At 35.9% G+C, this 26,850-nt stretch overlaps 1 protein-coding gene and 1 long non-coding RNA gene across 2 annotated transcripts; both read right to left on the bottom strand.

Moving 5' to 3' along the window:
* Positions 1-591: 591 nt before the first annotated feature.
* On the bottom strand, positions 592-4,086 carry LOC132310325 (uncharacterized). Its single transcript, XR_009482590.1, has 3 exons — positions 3,332-4,086; positions 3,107-3,182; positions 592-1,634 (listed from the first exon to the last, which is right to left on the bottom strand). It is a non-coding gene; the product is annotated as an uncharacterized LOC132310325 (long non-coding RNA).
* A 1,657-nt stretch (positions 4,087-5,743) lies between these two features.
* On the bottom strand, positions 5,744-7,469 carry LOC132310324 (major latex allergen Hev b 5-like). The gene is made up of 2 exons (XM_059808509.1): positions 7,379-7,469; positions 5,744-6,387 (listed from the first exon to the last, which is right to left on the bottom strand). The coding sequence occupies exons 1-2, from the start codon at positions 7,391-7,393 to the stop codon at positions 5,947-5,949; spliced, it is 456 nt and encodes a 151-aa protein (XP_059664492.1). The 5' UTR covers positions 7,394-7,469; the 3' UTR covers positions 5,744-5,946.
* Positions 7,470-26,850: the final 19,381 nt, after the last annotated feature.

Genomic DNA, 26,850 nt, shown 5'->3' with positions numbered 1-26,850 from the left:
CGAGATGACAGCGCTTGAGAAATTAGGGTTAGGATGTGATAATGAAACTAAGAGAATAAATAAGTGAGCAATAGAAACACATTAAGAAGGGAAAATCAATTATTTCAAAAGGAAACAAGGAGATTGTGGTAAATTAATACATTGTCAAGAGAGGGTGACAGATCTCCCTTAAACCTGTCCGCGAATAAACCCGAGCAGGCTTTACTCTCTATTCCCAAACCCAACCCTATGTCGTTTACAATATTCCAAGACCCATCCCTGCCAGGTTACCCAGTTGCTGTCATTACTATTCGTCATTGGATAACAAACAACTATACTATCATCATTCTTACCTTAATTCCATATGGACAGAATCAACCAAAGAAAGAAATTAGTGGAGGACAAACAATTATATACTATAAAAAAATACATAGAATGCCTTCTATTCATATCATTAGGCCAAAATTATCATTTGTGATGCAAAACCAAGACATGCACACTACATTCTTCAAGGTGACTAGTCATTTATGTAGCATCTCATGGTGGCAATCTCAAAAAATGAAATTTATCACAAGGAAAATAGAGTTGCAAAATGGGCGTGAAATTTTTTATTGCAGTTCACAAAATATTGACGTGGCACATTGCTCTTAAAGTCATCCAACCATGTCAAGGATTGTCAGTTCTTCACAATGAATAAAATTCCTGAGATACTATGCTTTCCATAAATGTTAACTGTTTATTTCGCAAATCTTGTGTCCATAAACATATCAAGATGAAGTTTACAACCTTGCCAAAAAGTAGTACTTTAGTCACCGAATGTAGGACAGAACTCTCTCTTGGAAAGCTTGATAATTAATAATCTTAAATAACCAGCTGCTGATCCAACACTAAATCATGCAAGGAATTGATGCATCCTAAATCCAACAACAGGTGACTCAACTTTTATGAAGGCTGAGACTTTAAAACATAACATAACTAAATTTGCAAGTGGGCAACTAAATTCTTACCATTTGAAAAAGTGGTGCGACCAACAGCAGCACATATGAAGGGCCTCTAAGAAGTATTAGAGCGATGAGCTCAAAGGTTCATCCCCATCCAAAGGACCCACAAATTCCTAACAGAGCACCACACTGACATTGCAACGGCCATAAATTCTGACACAGCTTTAATGGCTAATACTTTACAAGGTTTCAGGGGAGTTGACCGCAGATTTGACCAAGGTTTCATCTATGGGTGAAAACTCCAAACCTCATAAGAGGGCTGAGTAATTCACCCAATGTATTAAATCCATCCAAAAAAGGAAAAAAGAAAAATTCAATGCTGGCCATATTAACTCAAGAAAAGAGGGAAAATAAGGGAGGGGGGAAGGAACATAAAAATTTATATAAAACTAATATGAAGAGGAGAGCCTAGAAAAAGGCACATTCTTTCGCAACAACAGGGGAAGGAAAAAAAAAAAAGGATGGTAAACTCATCAGCAACTTACTGCTTAAAATGAAAGTTTGCCATCCTCAAAGGTGACAAGTTTGTCCTCTGTAAACTCACAATTGCAAATGGAGAAATCAGGCGGAATCTGCAGCTTCTTCACAAGCAGCACTTCTAGCTATTCAGATAGGTAACCACAAATCCATTCATTCAAAGCATGCCCAGTTGACCTGTGCAATGCACATGGTTAAGTGACTGCATGAGTTAAGTCCGAATTCACAATGAGAAAAAATTGTGAGACAACACAATCCTGGCTAAAAGCTTTATCATCAACAGCACAATAAGCTTTCTATTTTACACCTGCTTAGATTTGTTGGCAAGGCTGGCTAGCCAAGACTAACATTTACCTCATCAGCTTTCGAGTTTCTGACTTGAGAACAGCACCCTTTAGTAGCTTCTATTGATTTCTCAAGTTTAAATCAGAATCGGCACCACACTCCTACATTTTTCTAACACATAACAGTCTTACTAATTACCAAATACAGAAGTACAGGAAATACCAGTCATAATGAAAATTTTTGCTTGGGCAGAAAGTGTTCCTGGGACCAACTCCTAATTACCCCTACTATCAAGATGGCACAATGCAGATAAAAAGAAGATTTGATTCTCCCTTCTAGGTTAGCAGGCTTATGTACTTCACTTCAACCAGAATTCTTCATTTTATCTTGTGCATTTTCAGAAGGATTGAGCATAAAGACTACCCCTGCACCATAAATCTCTGCAGGCTGCCAGGTGTTCACAACAATGACTGGTCCAAAAAAAAAAAAAAAATTGCTGTTCTGATAGGGTAGCACCCAAACAAGCTAGTGAACATTAGCTAATACCGTGAGCCTTCCATCCACAATCCCGTACTAGCAGAGATGGAATACCAAGGTAGGTCTTAGGTGACTTTGTAATGAGTGAAGCAACCTATTTCAGTTCTCTTTTTCACCAGCAACCTAAAATCACTGCCCATCCTGCACCTCACTTTTGAATACTGAATTTCAGAAGATCCCATTAATCAGATTTTGCTTGATCTGTTCGTCACATTGTTTCAATGTCAGACTTAAACCCAAACTTGCAAGCCACAATGAGAAATCAAAATTTGCATCATCTTTTAGGTACTTCCATTGCATCTTGGCTGACCCCATCCATATGGGAAAACGGCAAGGATGATGATGATGTACTTCCACTGCATCTATTGTATATATATTTTTTATCTTCTTTTAATATATCTATTGTACATCACTAAATATTGACAGACCATCGTCAGTATGCACCCCAAATACCAGATTATGTACAACAAAGTAATCCAGGATCCAACATTAACAAGTTCCACTTCAGGCATTCACAATAAATTTAGTATAATAGGATACTTCAAGTCTGAAATTATTATCAATGCAATTAAAGTCATAAAATGAAGTAAATCGTGCATGTTCACTTATACTGATATGTTTTACATAAACTCTTCCAAAATGAAAATAAATAAATAAAAAAAGTCGAAGAAGGAAAATCAGAAATGTTCTAGTTTTGGTCAAATTTGTTTCGCTGTTTAATTTAATGATAAAGAGATAAAAATCAAGAGATGGTCAGGCAAATAGTACTACAAACAAGGAAAGAAAATATCGAAAAGAGTGCTTTGAGATGAGCAATAAACATTTACCATCTAGATTCATCTTCCTTCCTTTTGGCTCTTGCATTCATGTAGTGACAGGTAACCTGCATCGCTATTCATGGTTCTACAATAACAGAGGTAAAATCTTTAACATTCATTACAAGCTGAACAAGTTTAATCTTCAATGCCAAATACATCAATGTAAATCAATTGTGCTCAAGCTAATCAATAACAATATTTCAAACGAGTAAAACTTCATAACAGACAGCTCACCTGCAGTAGGATCATATAAAGCTCAAGCTAACACCACGGCATGCTCACGAAAAAAAATCAATCCCAAGTTCCGGGCCAAGGACATTAATCAGTAGTTTATACATTTGGCATATACCCACTCTCCACTTTCCAGATTTGAGGTTTCCCACTGAGAAAGCCAAATTTTCCTCAGAAAATCCAACTTTTTCTTCTGTTACATCTTCATTATATATTTTAGTTACCCACATGAGTAACTGCTTCAAATCAAGATGGAAGATTGACTAAGCTTCGATTATATATGAAATTATAGTCTGATTGTTATACAGAATTGAAGTTTCAACAATTTCTGATAGCATAGAGTTTAAATATGCTTAAACCCAACAAATTTTTCTAAAACATTTAGCCCAAGACTCTTTTAACATCATAATCCTTCTTAATCAAACGAAAAAAGTCTGAGTTTGAAAAATAGCAACTCAATACTCTCAAAGAATAATCCTTCAAATGAAAATCGACGATCACATCAACTCTATGGGAACCTATAATTTCTGCAAACTCAAGTTCGTCACTTTTGGACAAAAACCTAACCCTATTAATGCTATTTCACGATACTGACACGTTATCTGGTGAAAGTATATATATATATATATGTGTGTGTGTGTATATATGTATTCACGCGATGGACGAAATGCATTCACGATACCAGAAGAACCGATTACTCAGAACACTTCGAAATTAGGGTTTTCATTTAAACAAAAAAATGGATGATCGACTGAGAATCCTCCAGGTAACCGCGCTAAAATGCGCTGGTTGGCCAATTAAAATGATCTTTTGAATGGGTCACAATTGGAATTTTTAGGCTTGGGCTACGCTGAAGCCTCTTAATTAACAGGGCTTACCTGTTATATCTTGGGTTGCTCCGATGGACTCCCTACTTTTTTGTTTCCCTTAGGACCATTCCCCCTTTTGTTCTTGGGCCAGATAGCTCATCCTCTGTACTTTTTTTCTCACATATATAATATATTGCTTTATTTTTTTCAAAAAAAAAAAAAACATGAATTCCTTTTCTGACTCCATTTTCAAATTCAATTAATTGGTTAAATTGAAATACAAAGTGGTATTCAGTTGAAGTTTTGACATTATTAAATCTAACTTTCTCCGACTATTCAGTCGGAATTAAGCATAAGAACAAGGTTTAAATCAACAAGCAGTTACTTGTGTAAAATAATATTAAAATTAAGTTTTGTTTCAATTTCAATAAATTGAGTCCAATAAGAACTTTTGTCAACTCCTAATTAAGAATAATAAATTATCTCTAACTGTATATTTCAATCATTATTTGTTACATTAGTCAATTCGATTACTATTGATAGACAAGTTTCTCTCTTTCCTAAGGGAAGTCATTATGTGGCTCAGAAATCTGGAGTTTAAATTTTCGACTTTAAATTTTCATAGAGGCAGACTCCTGATAAAAATAAATAACTGTATTCTGATGATGATTAAAAAATCATATCATTACATAGAGCTACAGATTAAAATAAGTAACTTTATTCAATAATGATAAAGATCATATCATTTTTCATCTTTCCCTTTGAATATATGTCTTGTTTAATAGCAGGGACTAATTAATACTGAATAATGAGCTTATGTACAAAAATTAAAACAAAAATGAAGAGAGTAACAAATCCATGGATCCTCAGAAGTCATAGAACCGCAAATAACCTCTCTTCATGTTTGAAACCATTCGTGTGAGGACAGTCGATTACTAAAATTTTATCATGCAATATTATTGTGGTTTATCCAAAATATTGGTGTACGCATGTATATATAAACCATGAAAGTAAAAAGAAATTAAGGTGTTATTAAAAGTTTCATATATTATCATATTATTTTATTCAAGCCAACTTAACTTATCTTGTATCAACATAGAGCCCTTATGGACATTTTTACAAGTAATATGTGGCTTTCATATCCAACCATCCTCTTGGATTGAGTTAATCACATGCACCTCTCACCAAATTGAGTTTGGCGTCTTTGGTTTACAATATTTGGACGGAGCGTAATAGGAGTATTTTCCAGAAGAAGCATCTACATCTCACATTGGAATCCATTCGATCCAAGCTACTATATTCATGATTCATATAATGCTAGAAGAGTTGCAGCAGAATGGGAACTCCCAGAAAGCATTGCAAGAACTTATTGAAGCTTCAAGCTTGCAGCAGGGTATGAGCCCCATGTTCACTGGATTGCAAGGAAGACTATGACGGTCAGATATTGAGCATTTGAATGATGTTCTTGTGTGTAATTGGGTTATTGGGTTAATGTAGTTTTGGGCCTATTGCGGTTGTTGGTGTTGGGCCAGGTTGGGGTTGTAATACTGTTCATATATATTTATAAATTGAAATCTTGTTTATAAAAAATATATAGAGAGTCGCCAATACGATAACAATTACGATCACTCGTATGTATAATCGTGCATGTCAAATAAGTAAACGACGGTGATGTTACAGCAGCGAATCCGGTCTCCTAAACATACCACCTAATTATTGTCGACCTTATTAGATAGAGTACTAGACACTCATCGAACATGACACATATATAGTGACACAAACTCTTCACTAAGCCACACTTTCATAGGTTTATTCCTCAGTCTTATCAACTGGTGCAGCTTCTTTGTCAACTTCCTCTTCTGCAGCTTCAGCTTGTTTCTCTTCTTCCCGAGCAACTTCCTCTTTTGGAGATTCAGCCTCTGGTTCTGGTGGCGCCGCTACCTCGGCAGAATCAGTAGTTTCCTCCACCACTGGCTCTTTCTCCACCTTTGGTGTCTCTTCTTCTGTTTTCTCCACCACTACTTGCTCTTCAGGTGCAACCTTAGCCTCTTTTAGTTCCTCCTTAGTCTCAACTTCCGGAGCCTCTAGTACTTCTTCCGATACAGCAGTAGTCTTGGGTTCCTTTGGCTCTTCTGGTGCAGGCTCGGGTGTAGTAGTACTAGTAGTCACTACCTCTTCTGTGGTGGTTTCTTGAGCCTTGTTTGATTCCTCTGGTTTCTCCTCTGGGAGTGCTGTTGTTGCTGATACAACCTATATATATATATATATGTATGTATGGGACCAATATAATAATCAAAGGCTAAAGAAATAATTTCTAAAATGCAACACGTACTAAAAAAAATTGTAAATAGATCACGTTAATTAAGAACTGTATGAGCTATGTAGATCATTCAGACCTTCAATATAGCCAGTTCAATTAATCAACCAAACTAATGATATTTTGGCTATACCTATAACCACTGCTATATATATCCCTAAATATTGATTCTTATTACTATTATAATTAGTGTATGCATATAATAAAAGCTAGAGTATTAATTAATTAAGAATATGGTAGAATAAAATAGGGAAAATTACATATAAATGGAGTCAAAGTTCCATATTTACTTAGAGGCTGAGTCAAAGTTCCATATTTCTCTAAAATGAATTGCTGAGGTGGCACATGGTTTTTTACTGTTTAGAAATTGTGGTGCCTAAAATACCCTTCCGCGAAGGTACTACTTTTTCTTCGAAGGTACTACTTTTTTGAACTGAAGGTACTACTTTTTTGTTAGGGAAGGGCATTTTAGGCACCACAATTTTCTAAACAGTAAAAAACCATGTGCCACCTCAGCAATCCATTTTAGAAAAATATGGAACTTTGACTCAGTCTCTAAGTAAATATGAACTTTAACTCCATTTATATGTAATTTTCCCAATAAAATAAGCTAAAAAAATTCATTCTATATATAACGAGCATGGATATGATTATTAACTGATAGGTTACCATAAGTTAGACCAGCAAAAATATAGGACTTTTACTTTGTAATCACTCTTGTTTTTCATGTTAATTAAGAATCTGCATAGGATCAGAACCCTACCCCACACACACAAATGGTGATAAAAAAAATGGGATAGAAAATGAAAATTATGAAACAAAGAGGCATGCATTCGATCTTATTGACAAATGTACTAATAAAATTGGATCATATATATATATAATTCAAGCTGTATAATAAATATGGCAGGAGTTAAAAGTTACCTCAACAGTGGCCATTTGAAGTACAAAGAAGATTTTGAGAAGGAAAACAAGAATGATGAGGAAATAAATAGATAAAAGAAGGCTGTCTTATTACGAGATGATGAAGAGATGATAATTAAGTGATAGTAGAGGTATATATGTAGAGAGAGAGAGATATGAAAGAGAGGAAGAGAGGTGGGGACACTAGCTTGAAGATTAATTATGGGAACATGACATCTTATCTCACTGATTACAAGAAGAGTACTGGCATGTTCTCTACAATAATTAAAGTTAAACACAGAGTAGCTAATAGATGATGAGCTAGGTTTCGCAACTTTATAAAAAACTAGGAGTATTTGGTTGTAGTTTTCAATTTGAGAGACTGAAAATGAAGGCCATTTTCTTAAGGGATGTGATCTTCTCTTGGTTGTGTGTGCTTCTGTGCAATCTGCCAAGTAGGTGACCCTGTGAAAAAAGTTTGTGATATCATATCACTCAATCATCATCCACCCATGTTCTAATCTAAACAAATAATTATTGAAATTATGAAACAAATTTTACAATTAAAGGCCATTAATTATCCTTCCACCAACACGAGGTGATTGGACTCAGTAAATTAATTGAGATGAAACATTTTTTTTTTTTTAATTCTTTTGAACTAGTTAATTTCTTGCTCCCAACAATTTTTTTTGGGTAGGTCTCATACTCTAATTTTGTTTTATTATTACATTAATTAAGAATTGTAATCTGGGGTACTTTAAGAATAAAGTGAGTGAATGAGTGTCTATTTTACTTCATCACTAAACTAAACAGCTAAAGGAAAGAAAAGTAGCCCATGATCTCAATTGATATTACAAAACATGATCCATTTGTCAATCAAATGTTTCAATAAAGCCGGTTTAGGTCACAGCACAAACAAATAGTGCTAAGTCTGCTAGTCCTTTTGAAATGAGAGGTTGAGTTAACAAAATCTATTAAAGGCAATATTGTGGATATTTGACTGTTTATTTGAATTTTAAAATTTTAAATAAAAATATAAATACCGAAATGAATAATATATTGACGTGGCATCTAATTTTTTTTTTTTTGGGTGGAAATTCACATTTCGTTCTTTCATAATTCATCATAATTCATTTTTATGAATCAGCCCTAGTCTTTCCTTGAGCATCTAGGTGATATTATTAGATAGTTCCAATCTATTGACATTCGGTGGACAAATTAAATTTAAACTCTCCAATTAAAAAAATAATTCTACAAAAATATCTTGATATATTATAAAAAAATCTCAACACCAGCTTTTATTGAATTAATTCACCAAGTATAAACTAAACTAGAATGTCTGATGAACTTGGTCCAGCACCTATAGATTTGACATTCTATGACTTGGGGGTTGGGACCCACTTTCTTTCGGCTTCTCCAATCACCATATGATCGTCATCCTCGTGTGCCCTGTAAATGTCGGGCGTGAATCACTTGCAGTGATGTTTCCATGCAGTTTCCTGCTGTAACTTTTAAATGATTCATATTTGGCCACATCATTCTTCAGCTAACGGACACTAAGGCTGTGTTTGGCCAATTACACCACTATTTATAAGTAACATTTCACCATCATTTATAAGTAACATTTCATCACCATTTATAAGTAAAATCATATAGTCTAAAAAGTAACATGTAATATCACCATTTGTAAAAGGAAATATCACCACTTTTTTAACATCACCATTTGTAAAAGGGCAATATCACCACTTAAATAATAAACCATCTTCACCCTCAAAATAAAGTATGCACATAATACAAACTAAGTAATGTCACATATAAACATAACTCAATTCAACATATCATTTATGTTATTATTTGAAATTAAAAGTGGTGATATTTCCTTTTACAAATGGTGATATTACTTTTTAGACTATGTGATGTTATTTTTTAGAAGTGGTGAAATGTAAAAATAGTCTAAAAAATAACATCACCACCATTTATAAATAACATCACAGAAGTCTAAAAGTAATATCACATAGTCTAAAAAGTAACATCACCACTATTTATAACCATTTATAAGTAACATCACAAAAGTTTAAAAGTAATATCACATAGTCTAAAAGTAATATCATGTTTTGAGGGTGAAGATACTTACTAAATGGTGGTGATGTTACTTTTTAGACTATGTGATATTTCTTTTAAACTTCTATGATGTTTGTAGACACTAAAATTTTAGTGGACTTTAATTTGGACAAATGGACCCATTAAATATGGGCCTAATGTTTAATTAAGTTGTTTAATTGGCCCAAGTATGGTCCACTTAAATTATTTAATTAAGCCCAGTCTAGATGGTCAAATAAAAAGAATAATTATTCCTAATAAAATATATTTGGAATAATTATTTTTAAGGATAATTATCACAATATAACCGGCCCGGCCCAGTTATAGTTTTATCCTTATCAGGAGATGACACGTGTCATCATCCTATTAATCCAAGAAGCCTATAAATAGAGGCTTGGAGGAAGAAAAAGGGAGAGGATTCAAAATTCAGACACAAATTCAGAATTCAGAAGTTCAGAGACTCAGAAATCTAGAGACTCAGAATTCAGACACAAATTCAGAATCAAAACCCAAAAGCGAAGAACATCAAGCACATCCAACAACGTGCCATTCTTCATCAAATTCCACAGTGATTCAAGCCCTTGGATCCAACCAACCAAAAACAAGGAGATCGAATTAGAGGATCATTCTTTTTTTGTAAAAGATATTACAAAGGACTGTACTCCACATTCATAAATTAATAAATTCTATTTGCTCCATATTTTGTTTCTATTGCAGACTTACAAAATTTGTGTGTACAAATTTGTGGCATGCTCGGTGGGACAACCTTTGCCTCTCATCTCTTTCTCCTACCATCAAGTTTCTTCTCTATCAGATTCTATGGCTCCCCCTGAGATTCAGACAGACAAGAAAGCCCAAAAGAACATCGCTATTGCAAAGGTCGATGCTAAAGCCACCCTGAAAAGTGGCACGAAGACCAAATTAAGCGATGGAAGTACCTTGACGGGCCCTGTGACACGTAGCAAGTCCCAGGCGATGGCGTCATTCAAACTTCAGCAAGATGTGGTGAAAACTAATCCTGCAACACCGGCGAACGTGAAAACTCAACATGTCAAAAACCTTGACATTGTTCCAGAGGAGGCTCCACCACCAAATTCACTTCGTTCTATCTATGATGCTTACTCTAGTGTCGGTTTACCCCCAGAGTCACCACGTCAGACTTCGGAGCAATCAATCACTTCAAGGAACGTGGATTCTCAAGGCCTATCATACTCAGATGTGGTTGCTGCTATGATGACTGGAGCTGCTACGGTGGAGGAACAACTAGCAACTATGGCTCATTCCATTGAGAACCTCACAAAGACTATTGAAGCAAAGGACTTGCAAATCGCTACACTAATGAATAAATTGGAAGTTTAGACCTTCGGTGAAACACCAATGCCATCCGGGAATTGTGCAACTTTCACACCACCACCGTCTGGGAAACCTACATCTTCCACAGCAATACTAACGGAGAATCCTAATTCTACAGCACAAGGTACTCACAGGGAGAATCCCAAACAGACGCCGGTGACAGAACAAGCGACCAGTCAAAACCAGACGCCGGGGATAGAACAGGCGACTGGTCAAACCAATCATACCTCTTCTTCAGTCTCTTCATTATCTGTCGAACAATTGCAAGATATGATAACGAATACAATCCGAGCTCAATGTGGTGGTGTCTCACAGAGCACTCTCATGTACTTAAAGCCCTATACAAGGAGAATCGACAGTATGAGAATGCATGTAGGATACCAACCTCCGAAGATTCAGCAATTTGACGGAAAAGGTAACCCCAAGCAACACATTGCCCATTTTGTCGAGACTTGTAACAATGCCGGAACAGAGGGGGACTTACTAGTCAAACAATTTGTCCGGTCCCTTAAAGGAAACGCGTTCGAGTGGTACACTGACCTAAAGTCAGAATCAATTGATAGTTGGGATCAGATGAAACGAGAATTCTTGAACAGGTTCTATAGCACTCGTCGTACTGTTAGTATGATAGAGTTGACTAACACGAAGCAATGGAAGGATGAGCCTGTAATCGACTACATTAATCGGTGGAGAGCCCTCAGTCTTGAATGCAAAGACCGTTTGTCAAAAGTATTTGCTGTGGAGATGTGTATGCAGGGAATGCATTGGGGTCTGCTCTACATTCTGCAAGGCATAAAACCTCGCACATTTAAGGAATTGGCTACGCGTGCCCATGACATGGAGATCAGTATGAAATCCCATGACGGCAAAAGTCCCATGACTATAGAACTACGCAAAGATAAGAAGGACTGGAAGAAGGGCGACAAGTCATCAAAAAATGCGGCTAAAGATTCAATGGTTATCTCAACCACCCCAATTAAGATATCTGTTAAAGATGACAAGAAGGATGATAAAAAGCCTCGCCAGTTTCAAGAGAGGGAGAGACAGCGTCCTACGCTAAAGGAGTTAGAGAAGAAAGAATACCCCTTCCCCAATTCCGATGTTCCTGGTATCTTGGAATGTTTACTTGAAAGTAAAGTTATAGAACTCCCTGAATGCAAACATCCTCCAGAGATGGGACGTATCAACGATCCAAAATACTGCAAATATCATCGCATTATCAGTCATCCAATTGAGAAGTGTTTTATCTTCAAGGAGGTGGTGATGAATTTGGCAAAACAAGGAAAAATCTTGTTGGATATAGACGAAGTTGTAACTTCAAATCATACTACTGCTACTTTGACAACCTCTGTCGTGGGGAGTGCTCGTTCTCAACCTTTAACTTCGGAGGTATCTTGCACAACTATCCAGTTTGGTTCATTAGAACCAATCCCAATCTATATTGGCCAAGGGAGTGTACGTGACATTTCAACATTTGGAAGGGTTTTTCCTCAGGATGATGAAGAAGGATGGACTCTGGTGACAAGAAAGAAACCATGGAAGCAACAAGCTGATATTTTTCAGACTAATTATTCTGACAGAGGGCAAAGGAAGAAGAAACCCCAATATCACCATAAACAATCTGGCCATAACAGAAAATGGGTCAAGAAGACACAGTCAACTAAACACCCCTCTATAAGCAAAAAGAGTGAGAAGCCTATTACTTTGCAAGAGTTCTTTCCAAAAGGATACCTAAATGACGAAGTTGAAACAACTTACATGGTTTCAACTAAGAAAACAAGCCTTAATGATGAGAAGAATGAGGATCAAGATGAAGTCCAGACTGTAGAGAACCATAATACAGCCATCATTGAAAAATCTGATGATGATGAAGTGGTCAGAGGTACGTTTGAGTCATGTTGTGCACCAATTGTTTTCACGGACGAGGATCTTCAGTTGGGTTCGAAGCTGCACAATTGTCCTCTCTTCGTCTCCGGTTATATAAAAGAACGAAGAGTTACTCGTATTCTTGTTGATGGTGGCTCGGCGGTGAATCTAATGCCAAAATTTACGATGAAAAATCTTGGCATCACAATTGACGAGTTATCGCGTAGCCGTCTTATTATTCAAGGTTTTAACCAAGGAGGACAGAGAGCTATCGGCATGATTCGGGCAAAGCTAACTATTGGCGAGCTCCAAGCAGAAACCTTATTCCATGTGATTGATGCAAAAACGTCCTACAATTTGTTGTTGGGAAGGCCTTGGATACATAGTAATGGCGTCATTCCATCGACTCTTCATCAGTGCTTCAAATTCTACAAAAATGGCGTACAAACGATTGTGGCAGATCATAAGCCATTTACAGAGGCAGAATCTCATTTTGCCGATGCCAAGTTCTATATCGATCATGATACACCTTCGGAAGTGCCCATCCCAAGCCTTCCGTCTACACAAGAGATTCAATCTACAAAAGCAAAAGAAGCATTAAGTGATCCACTAGACGTTTCGGTGACAGACATTGTAAAGGTAGCTAAAACGCGAGGGGTCTCGATAAAAGCACATCGGACGAAACCTATTTTAAAGTATGTTCCAAAATCTCAGTGACAAGAAGGGCAGGCACCTGTTATCGAGATAATTGAAACTAAGGAATTTAAATTAAAGATGTCACAAACCAAGGAAAAAGAAGATATGCAAAAGCTTAAAGGAGAGTTAACTCTTCCTCTCCCTAAGATTCAGAAGTCTTCGCCTTCCAAGTCTCCGTTAAAAGGGTTCGTGCGGCCTTCTCAATCTATGGTTGATCATTTATCACTTCCAAAACAAAGGACTGACGAAGGATTCGATCCTAAAGCATACCAACTCTTGGCTAAGTCGGGGTATGATTTTACAAATCCTGCAAGCCTTGGAAAACTGAATGTTGAGGTCACCGGTGAGAAGGTGCACAGCCTCAATGAGACACAGAAGAAGTTGAAAGATCAAGGGCATAAAATCATTTCACCTAAGTCTGGTCTCGGTTTCGTAGCTTTAGAGCCACTTCGAATTCAAATCACAAAGAGGGATAAGAAGTCAAGCACCTCATACATTGGGTTTGAAGAAGTTGAGGATGAACAAGATCAGCAGACTGGGCATCAAAAATCAGTCTTTGACTGTATAAGAGCTCCATGCGATTGAACATCTGTATTCAACAGGTTGTCAAGCCGAGAATCAAATGTTTCAAGTTCTCATATCAGCAATTTGCCTCGTACCTCTGTTTTTAACAGAATGAGCTTTCATGACCAAGGAAGAAAATCTGCACAACCTCAATCTCGAAAGTCAGTATTTTCTCGAATTGGTACTATCCATGATGCACCACTAAAAAACAGCAAGATTGTGAAGTCAGAAGAAGCTAACATCGACATGGTGAATAATAGTGAGGTTCAGAGCCTAGTGCCTTCGCGAATGAAACGTAAGACAGAGATAGATGTCACCAATGATGTTACATTGAAAGCTCGAAGGCGAACCATTGTATTTACTAATCAATAAGCAGAAGTGGATAGAATAGAAGGCACTGGCGAATTGTCTTGTGTTACTTCATACCACATCACTGTTGAAGAGGAACCTGACTGTGAACAACCAAATGATATCGAGAAAGCTCCACCAACACTAGAAGACGGGGGGCAGGCTACTGTTGATCAACTCAAATAAATCAACTTAGGAACTGACGATCAACCCAAACCAGTTTTTGTTAGTGCATTCCTAAACCCCTCAGAAGAAAATGATTACTTTCAATTATTGTCTGAGTACAAGGATGTCTTTGCTTGGATATACAAAGAGATGCCCGGTCTTGATCCTAAAATTGTAGTGCACAATCTCGCTGTCAAACGTGGGACACGTCCGATTAAGCAGTCTCAACGTTTCTTCCGTCCAGAGCTAGTTCCAAGGATAGAGGAAGAACTCAACAAATTGATTGAAGTAGGGTTTGTCCGTAAGGTCAAATATCCAACATGGATTTCGAGCATTGTTCCAGTGAAGAAGAAAAATGGACAGATTCGAATCTGTGTGGACTTTCGTGATTTGAATGAGGCATGCCCAAAAGATGATTTTCCTCTTCCCATCCTTGAGCTCACTGTAGATGCAACCACTGGACATGAAGCTCTCTCTTTTATGGATTGTTATTCTGGGTACAATCAGATAAGAATGACTCCGAGGGACGAGGAGTTAACTGTCTTTCGCACTCCTAAAGGCATATATTGTTACAAAGTTATGCCCTTTGGACTAAAAAATGCGGGAGCAACATACCAGCGCGCTATGCAAAGGATCTTCGACGACATACTCCACAAGATTGTTGAATGTTATGTTAATGACTTGGTGGTTAAGACAAAAGAACGAAGAAATCATTTACAGGATTTACGTACTGTCTTTAATCGCATTCGAAAATATCAACTTAAGATGAATCCCCTTAAATGTGCATTTGGTGTGACTTCAGGGAAATTCCTGGGATACGTCGTACGTCATCGTGGTATTAAGATTGATCCTAATAAAATTGAGGCCATTCAAAAGATGCCGCCACCAAAAAATTTACGTGAACTTAGAAGTTTACAAGGTCAACTTACGTTCATTCGTCGGTTCATCTCAAATTTAACGGGTCGTTGTCAGCCTTTTAACTGACTCCTAAAAAAAGATGTTCCATTTAATTGGGACCAATCATGCCAAAATGCTTTTGATAGCATCAAAAAGTACCTTCTCAATTCTCCGGTATTGGGAGCACCGGTACCTGGAAAGCCACTCATACTTTACATTGCTGCGCAAGAAGAATCGCTGGGTGCCTTACTTGCTCAGAATAATGAAGAACATAAAGAGAAGGCATTGTATTATTTAAGTCGCAGACTCACCCCGACGGAGCAAAATTATCCTCCAATTGAAAAAACATGCCTCGCACTTGTCTTCGCTTCTAAGAAATTGAGGTATTATTTCTTGGCTCATACGATACATCTTATTGCAAGGGCAGATCCTCTCAAATATGTCATGTCTAAGCCGGTCCTTTCCGGACAATTGGCAAGGTGGTCAATTTTGTTCAACGAATTCGAAATTATTTATGTGCCACGAAAAGCAGTAAAAGGACAAGTCTTAGCTGATTTCTTAGCTGACCATCCTATTCCAGCCGATTGGGAAATTTCTGAAGATTTTCCTGATGAAGAAGTCTTCCTTGTAGACATCCTCCCTCCATGGATGATGTTTTTCGATGGGGCAGCACGATCAGATGGGGCTGGAGCAGATGTAGTTTTTGTTTTTCCAAAGAGACATGTCATTCCATACTCTTTTGCACTTGCTGAAAACTACTCAAATAATGTAGCTGAGTATCAAGCCTTGATTATCGGCCTTCAAATGGCGAATGAGATGAATATCACGGACCTCGAAATATATGGAGACTCTAAGTTGGTGATCAACCAACTTCTTAAAGAATATGAGGTTAAGAAAGATGATCTAGTGCCGTACCATCGTTACGCCTCTCATTTGTTGGAACGGTTTGATAGCGTCATACTAGAGCACATTCCAAGAAAAGAAAATCGGATAGTTGATGCTTTGGCAAATGGCTACAACATTGGCGTTAATTGATGAAGACCTGGTTGATGTTCCTGTATGTCAAATATGGGTCTTGCCACAAGTCTTGGAGGATAAATTTGAAGAAAGTAATGTGGTTTCTTGTTGGACACAAGAGGAAGAAGACTGGAGAATCCCTATCATTGATTATCTGGAACATGAAAAGCTTCCCGAAGACCTACGCCATAAGACTGAAATACGAAGGCGAGCACCTCGTTTCATCTATTACAACGATACATTGTATAGGCGTTCCTATGAGGGCCTTTTCCTTCGCTGCCTTGGAAATGATGAAGCAACGCATGCAATAAAGGAGGCACATTCTGGGATTTGTGGAGCTCATCAATCTGGTCCAAAGCTGCACTTTCGCGTCAAAAGAATGGGTTATTATTGGCCCACTATGGTCAAAGATTGCTTGGAGTATTCAAAAAGGTGTCAAGCCTGTCAATTCTATGCCAATTTCATACACCAACCACCGGAACCATTACACCCTACTGTGACGTCATGGCCGTTCGATGCATGGGGATTAGATGTAGTTGGTCCTTTAGAAAAGTCTTCAAAAGGCCACTTGTATATCTTGGCTGCAATTGATTATTTTTCAAAATGGGCGGAAGCTGCACCCTATAAACATGTGAAAAAGGAAACAGTGGTTGACTTCATGAAGTCCAACATTATTTATCGATATGGTGTCCCTCGATACATCATCACTGATAACGGGACGAATTTTAAAAACAGTTAGGTAACTGACCTTTGTGAGAAATTTGGATTCAAACAACGTAAATCCTCCATGTACAATGCCTCTGCAAATGGTCTCGCAGAAGCATTCAATAAGACTCTATGTGAGCTATTGAAGAAAGTAGTCAACCAAACAAAGCGAGATTGGCATGAGCGAATGGAAGAAGTATTATGGGCATACCGCACTACGCATCGGACACCTACTCAAGCAACTCCATATTCTCCGGTTTATGGCGTAGAAGCAGTTCTTCCATTGGAACAACAAATCCCATCATTAAGGATAGCCATACAAGAAGGTCTTACAAGTGAAGAAAATGCTATCTTACGTCTTCAAGAACTGGAAGCATTGGATGGAAAGAGATTAGAAGCTCAACAACAGCTAGAGTGTTATCAAGCTCGACTTTCTAAAGCGTTCAATAAGAGAGTTCAACCTCGGTCATTTCAAGTTCGAGACTTAGTATTAGCTGTTCGTAGACCGATTGTCATAAATCGCAAGGGAAATAAATTTGTATCCAAATGGGATGGACCGTATGTTGTTCGCGAAGTTTATACTAACGGCGCATATCTCATTATTGATGAAGACGGAGTAAGAGTGGGGCCCATTAATGGCAAATTCCTGAAGCGCTACTACCCATGAAGGCAATGCTCCTGATCGTACGAGCTTAAACTGCACTATACTCCTGGCCTACATGAGTTAAAACTGTGATTGCAAAAAAAAAAAAAAAAAAAAAATTCTTTATAAACTCCTGGCCCGCAAGAGTATAAACTGTGAACGGTGAAACAAATAAATAATGATAACATCTTTGTAAATAAAATGGAGATAATAAATCATTTGTTTTATTGCTAAAATTCAAAGTTACAACTTTGTTTTTGAAAAAAAAAAAAAAAAAATGATGATCAATACTAAAATTCCATAGCGATAATTTCGTCACGTTCTTGCCATAATATCTCTTCCAGTTGCTTCACTACTTCAAGATCGCGATTCGAGATGACGTTAGCTTCTTCTATTGATTTTTGATCTTCCCAAAGTTTGGTGATGGCTTCCTTCTTTTGAGATAACTGTGCATCCGTTGTCGATATGAGGACTTTAAGCCCTTGAGTCTCTTCCCTGGCTTCCTGCAATTCTTTCACTAATCTAGCTTCTTTAAATTCAGCTTCACTCAAACTAGATTGAAGTGATTCTATACGCTTAGCACCATCATTTTCTATAGACCTAGCATTGGTGAGCTATGCATCAATACTGGCCAATCGTTGGGATTAAGAGTCTGAAGTCATCATACAGGCATATAAAGAAGATGTAGCAATATAATTGGCCACATTATTGGTATATGAGTCAATTCGCCTCTTCAAAGCTGAATGGTCTCCAGGGAGTTTTGCGAGTCCTTCATAAAGTGTTTGAAGTTTAGGTGCTCGAGACGGTATTTTATCGGTAGGAGTATCGCGTATGATATTCTTTATGAAATTAATAAAGAATAAAGCAGCACGACGATGAACATCAAGAACGATCTCTTCTGCGTTGAAAATTGACATTTCAGAAGGGGCAACACGATACAAGGGTGGACCCTGTTCTCTTAAAATCAAAGAAGGGATAACTACATGATCTTTACCAATAGTTTCAACCACCTCCATAGCTTGACTAGTCACTTCAGCAACCCCCAAAACATCCGAGTGTTGACTAACTCTGCTTCTTTGTAGTGAAATCTCTGTACCTTCTCCTATCGCAGTGGCCAACTCTAAGGCAGACGGTCTATAAATAGATTCTTCACTACATGTTGGGTTAGCAACAATAACGACATCTTCCCCAAGAAATCCCTTGCTGTCTTTTATCTATTAAAAAAATAATAATAAATAATGGTAATTTGCAGTACAAAATATATATATATATATATATATATATATAAAATAACAGTTACCTATATAGGTTGTGAACTGCTAGGTACCCCAGTAAAAAATTGATCAAGAGAAGTGGCAACACATTCCTGTACTGAATCAAGTCTCACTTTGTCGGTGACATGCTTCCAGTTACGATCCTCATCATAAGCTTTCACATCCTCATCTAACTCCATTGACAACTGACGACGGCGACGGTTATTGATTAGTGGTGGGACATCTTCTGCTGTTTGGTGATGGCTACTAGATCCTCCAACAACGGCACAATCATTATGAGATTTGATGGTTAACTTTGGCACTGGCTTAGATGGGAGATTTGACTTCAGCCCCTTAATTAAAACCTTCCTGATTTTAGTTGGTTTCTTTGGTGGGGAAATCGTGCGTTTAGATTGCTTTGAGGTAGTTTCTTTCTGTGTAAATGGATCAATATATACGCTGGACCACCATTTGGCATATGCTCTGGTAACTGAGGATTTTTGGTGGCTGAAGGTTGAAAGAAGCAACGCATCACAACCAGAAGAATAATGAACGGATGAGTTCCAATGCTTTAAAAATTCCTCTAAGGTGTAAGTACGAAAGTCATTTTTTAATTTTCCAGGAATATCTTGATGGTACCCAAATTGTTGGCTAAATCTGTGTGGACTATACGGCTCAATGATAAGACGGTCATTTTGGCGCAATGTCAAATAACATGATCGAAGATTGATTAGGGTGTCAAAGTCAGCCTTTTTTATCTCGCCATTATCTACAATAAGTCGCTCTTTTGAAGATCTTTTAGCCATTCGAGTGAAGTTTATTCCTTTACATGATCTGAATAAATTTTGGGCTTCAAAATGGTCAAAGTATCTTGCTCCTCCTTCGCCTGCATATAATGTCATTCTAGGCCAATAGTTGGTATTAGGAATGGCGAAATTAGTTCTGAAATATTCACTCAACCATCCGAATACATAGTGAATAGGAAATATCACAGAGCAGCTTCCAGGATCTGGCGAGGAAACAATCTCGTTCAAGCCTTTGTAAATACTGGCCAGAATCGAGATGGAAAGACAAATGTTACAGCCATCTGCTAACATGCTGGCGACCTTGAAAGTCCCAAGACGAATTATGTTGCCAGGGTGTGCAGGTAAGGCAAATTTGCAGAGCCAACATGTTAAAAAAGCAGCTAGATAAGTGGTGTCTCTCGATGTTTCATCTACACCAAGGTTGATAAATACTTCTTTTTCTTTGGTGGACATCGACCGGACAGGAGGGATCACACCAGACGGATTTTGAGTCCTCATAGGGCGGTGAACTTTATTTTTTGTTGATTTCTTTGAAGGTTTGGCATGTCTTGATGCACCTTTAAACCAGAAATTAATCCAGTCAGATATCTTCACATTCTGATCTCCTTTATACTTCTTGGAAAGTCTGTGGAAGGCCAAAAATAGGTGTTGACAACTCAAAGGGATAGAATTTTTGTTGTTGCCAGCTCTTGATAGTTCATCTGCTTAAGGAATAACTTCATCATAAATTGTTCCTTGCTGAGGGAGACCACCTAGCATATATAGATCTCGAAGAGAAATTGATAGCTCGCCAATAGAACAATGAAGTGTATTAGTGGCTGGGCACCAACATTCAAGGAATGCTTTGAATACATCTTCATGATGATCATAGGAAAATAGGGAGGCGAATAAAGCACCATATAGTTGTTGTTTTGATAGAAAGTCATGGAAACGCGCCAAGACATCTTCTAACCACTCCCAATATAGTTCGGTGTATAGCAATTCAGCAGGAAGTTTATAGGGAATACTCCATGATATTTTCTTCGCTTGAACATTAAGACCCAATAATGAAAACTGGTTTTCTTCAACAACTCTCTCATGAAGTGAAGAATTTAGTATCAAGACTTTAGAGACAATAGATTCTTCATTAATCTGATCAGGACCAAAGTCGGTGAGTTCGCATGCGGCCGTGCATGTCCAATGAGATGAACAATGTTTATTGTTAGAATCAGGCACTTGAATAGCATTGCGACCAAAAAGTGAGTCATATACACTTAATGTCGTTCCTTGGACTCGTTGGCTATTTTCGCTCTCTAAGATAGTCAGCTTTTGCTTTGCGAAACACTTGAACACCACCATGATGGATACCAAAACTCGATCGATGTTATTTAGAAAGAGGATTTCAATTTCTGTTATGGCCGACAAAACCAATTTGCTATACCTTCTCAATTCCTTCAAAAAAAAAAAAAAAAAAGAAGAAGAAGTTAAAAAGCGTGAAAAAAATCTATACTCAACACTTAAATGCCGCCAGACCTGCCTTCCTACTTAAGGGGCATCCGCGACCTGGTTGGGACAAGTGAGATCTTTCGGTCTGCGTGCGTGGGAGCGCTCAAACAAAGAAGAGTCTGGTCCGGTCTGAATTCAAGCACAATACAAGGACGGGAATGGCGCCAGGCCCAAGCCGAAATATCACAAGTATCGCCTCGTCCCGGACCGTCGCAAGGAAAACTATAACCGAAATCCTTTTGTAAAAAAAAAAAAAAAAAAAAAAAAAAAATCTATAGTGAAAAAAAAAAAAAAAAAAAAAGAAAAAAAAAAAAAAGAAGAAGAAGTTAGAAAGCGTGAAAAAAAAAAAAAAAAAAAAAAGTTAGAAAGCGTGAAAAAAAATCCTATAGTCAACTGTGGAAAAAAAAAAAAGAAATCTAGCGTGAAAAAAAAAAAAAGGAAAGGAAAAAAAAAGTCGTAAAAAAAAAAATAAAAAAAAAAGGAAAGAAAAAAAATATAACGTGAAAAAAGAAAGGAGGAAAAAAAAAAAAAAAAAAAAAAAAAAAAAAGAAGAAAAGAAAAGGAAAATAAAAAAAAAAAAAGGAAAATAAAAAATAAAAAAAAACAGCGTGAGAAAAAAACGAAAAAAAAAAACAGAAGAGAAAAAAAAAAAAAGGAAAGAAAAGAAAAGGAAAATAAAAAAACAAAAACAAAAACAAACAGCGTGAAAAAAAAAAAAAAAAAAAAAGAAAAAAAAAAAGAAAAAGAGAAAGAAAAAAATTTGTGTTTCTCCAACAAGTGTGAAAAAAAATAATAATAAATAACTAAATTTCAAATCTCAATCCTCCAGGAAACGTGGAGAAAAAAAAAAAAAAAAAACATTCATACCTATGTGTTCAAGCAGATGCGGCAATTTAACATAATCTTCAGAGGCCGCAATCTTACAAGTTCTTCAGAACTGATTGAAATTGATGTCAAACCCTATGACTTGGGTGGTATATATAGGCAAGGGATTTGTATAAATTGGAAAGTAAAAATCCAATTAAAAAAAAAAAAAAAGTTGGATACTTCAAGTCCCACTTGAAAAAGTAGACAAGTCCTGTTAAGCGTATAACTCGAAGTGGGGGCAATTTGTAGACACTAAAATTTTAGTGGACTTTAATTTGGACAAATGGACCCATTAAATATGGGCCTAATGTTTAATTAAGTTGTTTAATTGGCCCAAGTATGGTACACTTAAATTATTTAATTAAGCCCAGTCTAGATGGTCAAATAAAAAGAATAATTATTCCTAATAAAATATATTTTGAATAATTATTTTTAAGGATAATTATCACAATATAACCGGCCCGGCCCAGTTATAGTTTTATCCTTATCAGGAGATGACACGTGTCATCATCCTATTAATCCAAGAAGCCTATAAATAGAGGCTTGGAGGAAGAAAAAGGGAGAGTATTCAGAATTCAGAAGTCTACAAATTCAGACACAAATTCAGAAGTTCAGAGATTCAGAAATCCAGAGACTCAGAATTCAGACACAAATTCAGAATCAAAACCCAAAAGCGAAGAACATCAAGCACATCCAACAACGTGCCGTTCTTCATCAAATTCCACAGTGATTCAAGCCCTTGGATCCAACCAACCAAAAACAAGGAGATCGAATCAGAGGATCATTCTTTTTTTGTAAAAGATATTACAAAGGACTGTACTCCACATTCATAAATTAATAAATTCTATTTGCTCCATATTTTGTTTCTATTGCAGACTTACAAAATTTGTGTGTACAATGTTACTTATAAATGGTTATAAATAGTGGTGATGTTACTTTTTAAACTATGTGATATTACTTTTAGACTTCTATGATGTTACTTATAAATTGTGGTGAAATGTTACTTACAAAAAGTGGTGCAATTACCAAACACAGTCTTAGTGCCTAAATGGAGTAAAACGTGGCCAAACCAAGACCACTTACTGCTCACTGTATGGGAATTGCGAGGTAGCATAGATCTATTTTTGACTGTTCCAAAACAATTGTCTCAAATCAAAATCCGATGTACAATATTTACTAGTATATTTTTAATATTTCTAATTTATGTTTTTTTTTTTTCGGTAAGTAAAATAAAAAATAAAAAAAAATTAGAAATATTATAAAAACATGAATATATAAAAATTCATTCTCTAATACTATGATAAAAATAAAATAAAATAACATTAAAAATTATGCTTTTAAAATGTTATATTGCAAAAAATGAACATTTTTTTTTTTTTTTTTTTTTGAGGGAGAGTATTTATGTCACTTTTGGAAACATCTCGAGATTTGAATTTAAAATTGGAGATTTAACTAATTTTTTTTTCAATTCCAAAACTAAACCGTTAATCAGGTGCTTCCAAATATAAAATCAGGAAATTTAATGAATAAAGAATATGAGCTAGCATCGAAACTGCCCAAGACGCCTTCATCACAATCTTCTCCTTTTCTATAAGGCGGTTCATGATCTTCGAAGTAAAAGTTAATTTAAATTGACTCAAAAAAGTTAAGTTTAATCACATATTGAAATTCTTTTTTTTTTTTTTTTTTTGAAACACACGTTCGAAATTGTAATGAGCTTAAACAACTTATTACTCGATTCATGTTGGCTTGTGATTAGTTTAAAGAATATGATTTTGTGGATTTGCAAGGGGTATTATTATCAATCACCCAATAAAAGTTTAATTACACCTCTTATGATGTTGCATTACAAAAGTGTTGCAAAGTAGCTGTCAATTATTAAATGAGGTGGGGTTTACAATATGATTCACATCATTTAATCATCTTAATTAACTTTGGCTGACTTTAGTCCATCGATCACATTATTGTTGAGTAATATTTTAATAAAATTAATAAATATATTAAATTATATATTAAGTTATAATATATTAAATAATATTAATTAATAGAATGATTTATTATATTTATATTGATGAAATAATTGTATTTAAATTCTCTATTTATGTTGCTATAACCATTACACTCTTTTACACTATAAAAAGACTATATGTTTATCATTCTAAGGGCGAATTAAGCATGGATATGTATATCTAGTGCTTATATAGACTTGGACCTAATCTTCCTGTGGTCGTACATATGGAGGAGACGCCGCTGCGAGATGATTGGATTGTATCTTGGAATTGACTAGTTTCACCAATACCCGCACGAAGGGAAGAACTATCAGCTTTAGGTCAATGTGTTTATAAATGCCTCAATAATTAGGCCAGCACTTTTTTACCTATTTTATTATTGTTGTTTTCATTCTTAATTTCTATTATTATATTATTGCTGAAATATTTATCATAATAAGTTCTTATTCATCATTATATCCATATTGTTCAAATCGATGTACTATTCAGTTTAATGAAAGAATCGCTATTAGATTTTTCGTATTGGTGTTGTTCATTTTCTTTGAATCATTATGTATGAATATTGTACTTTATATTTTTCTATAAAGATGTGAAATTTCCACAACAGTCTAAAGCTGATATCTCCTATATATTTATACAAGTTCTATTTTTTACTAAAGAGGAATCTGTTTATGATTTAAAAAGAAAAATACATCTCCACCGTACACATAGAAAAGTTAGTTTTTGGACTAAAGTAAATTGACAGGGAAAATTAGTTTTTGGACTAAAGTAAATTGACAGAGAAAATAGTTTATTAATTTTACACTTATTTTACTTAGTGAGAAAATGTGTATTATGTTTTTCTAGAAGAGAAAATTTTACATTATGAATTCCCTTGATTTGATTTAATATCTTATCAATTCTTTCTAAAGTATTATTATTCTTTTTAGTGTTTTTGTTAGTATGAATCTGAGTATCCCCCATATGGTAATTGGTTCAAGTTACGTGCGCTTATTCTAGTAAATTGATATGGATTAAGCAAGTTATTTATTACCAATATCCATATTCCATGGTGTAGAATTTTAAAAATGATTACATTCATTTAATGTTACGATTTGCATTTGTGTATTCTATAGATGCTAGTTGTTATTAGGAAAAATGATTGCTGGGTATGCTATCTTTTTATATTTGAATTCTCTTATTAATTGTATTTGCACATCTGATATAGATTTGGGTTACATTTCCTATTAGAATATTGTTTACTATTGGTTAATGCAATTAAATGAAAAAACATCCGTTTCTCAATCAAATTGCCTTTATGTTAATCATAACAGCCTTTGAGGTTGTATAGATGAATATATATAGTTAGTAATTAGAGTATGTTACCGTTTCAAAATTTAAGAGAATTATTTAAAATATGTTGTTACTTTTTATACATACAAGAAATAAATATTTGCTGCATATAAGGAAAATTGTTGCAGGATTGTACATTTTATCCTTGTAATTGTATATGCGGTTTCTTATGGGCAATTAATTATATATACTTGAATTTTATGACTTTAAATTTTAAAGATTTCAAGTGCCATTTGTGCTTCTTCAGTTTCAAAGAAAATTTAAATTACTTTGCTGAATCATTAATTTCTTATTTGAGTAAAGGTTATGTAACTTATATAAGTTATGACTGATTTATTTGTACAGTTGTGTTCCTTGCAGTGTGTTACAAATTCTCCGTAACCGTTACTATGTGCCTTTAATTAGTACATATTTTGGGGTTTTATATGTGTAGGTACAATTTTTTACACCCGAACACTTAAAGAGATTAATTATGGAGAACACACAGAAAAATCAAGAATGCAACAAACAAATCTTTGAGAGAGTAGCAATATTGGGAATTCAATGCCTCTTCACCTTTGTTCAGGCTCTATTTATAAGTTTTTGCTTAGAGATTTACATTGAGCCGTTTCTTGGCTTTTATTCCCAAACGTGGGTAATTATGCCTATAGATCGTGCATTCAACATTATTGCGGACGTTATGGATTTTGGGCCTTGTCAAGATTGGGCTGTCCATTTAGCCTTTGTATTAAGCAGAACTTCCTTTGCTTTAATTGGGTTGAGCTGGTACACGCGTGAGGCTTCCTCTGTTGGGCTTACAGCTGATTGTGGGCTTCCAATTACCTTAACTTGGTTGTGGGCTGCTTTTTGTGCCACGTGGTGTCTTGCAATTGGTATGGTTTTTTCCCTCTACACTTTGCCCTCGATTCCTTTTTATGAATTTGATTCATATAAGGAATTGTAACTGTTTTCGGGAAGTGGAGAAGTTTTTGCGGCTGTTACTGCTTATCATTACCATTCGTGCTGTCGATTCTGGGACTTCGTGATTGCCTTTCCGTTATCTGCCCCTTTCAGCTTATATATTGGGTTTTCGCGATTTGGACATTTGCATCTGTGATCTTGTTCCTGAGTTTTGGCGAGAATCTAACTGTTACTTCGACATCTCCTTCCATCCACCGAGGTTAGTCTTCTTTTGGTTCCATCTTTCTTACATTACGAGTCAAGAAAGTAATGAACGAACTCATAGTGTTCATATGTCTGATTTCGAGTCGGGAACTATGGCGGCGAGTCTAAGCGATTATGCCGAGGGTCCTATAATCCTCCCTGCAGATGTTGTAAAAAGGAAGTCCTTTTCAATTTCTCAGTTGAGAAAAAAGAATCGTGTTCCTTCTGACGTTACCCTTAAGGA

Source organism: Cornus florida, unplaced genomic scaffold (genome assembly GCF_030987335.1).
Source record: "Cornus florida cultivar Cherokee Brave unplaced genomic scaffold, ASM3098733v1 CherokeeBrave_3.0.0_Hap2_Chr05, whole genome shotgun sequence".
In the NCBI taxonomy this organism is placed as follows: Eukaryota; Viridiplantae; Streptophyta; class Magnoliopsida; order Cornales; family Cornaceae; genus Cornus; species Cornus florida.
Note: the sequence above shows the minus strand (reverse complement) of the source record. Positions and strands in the feature narration are given on the sequence as shown.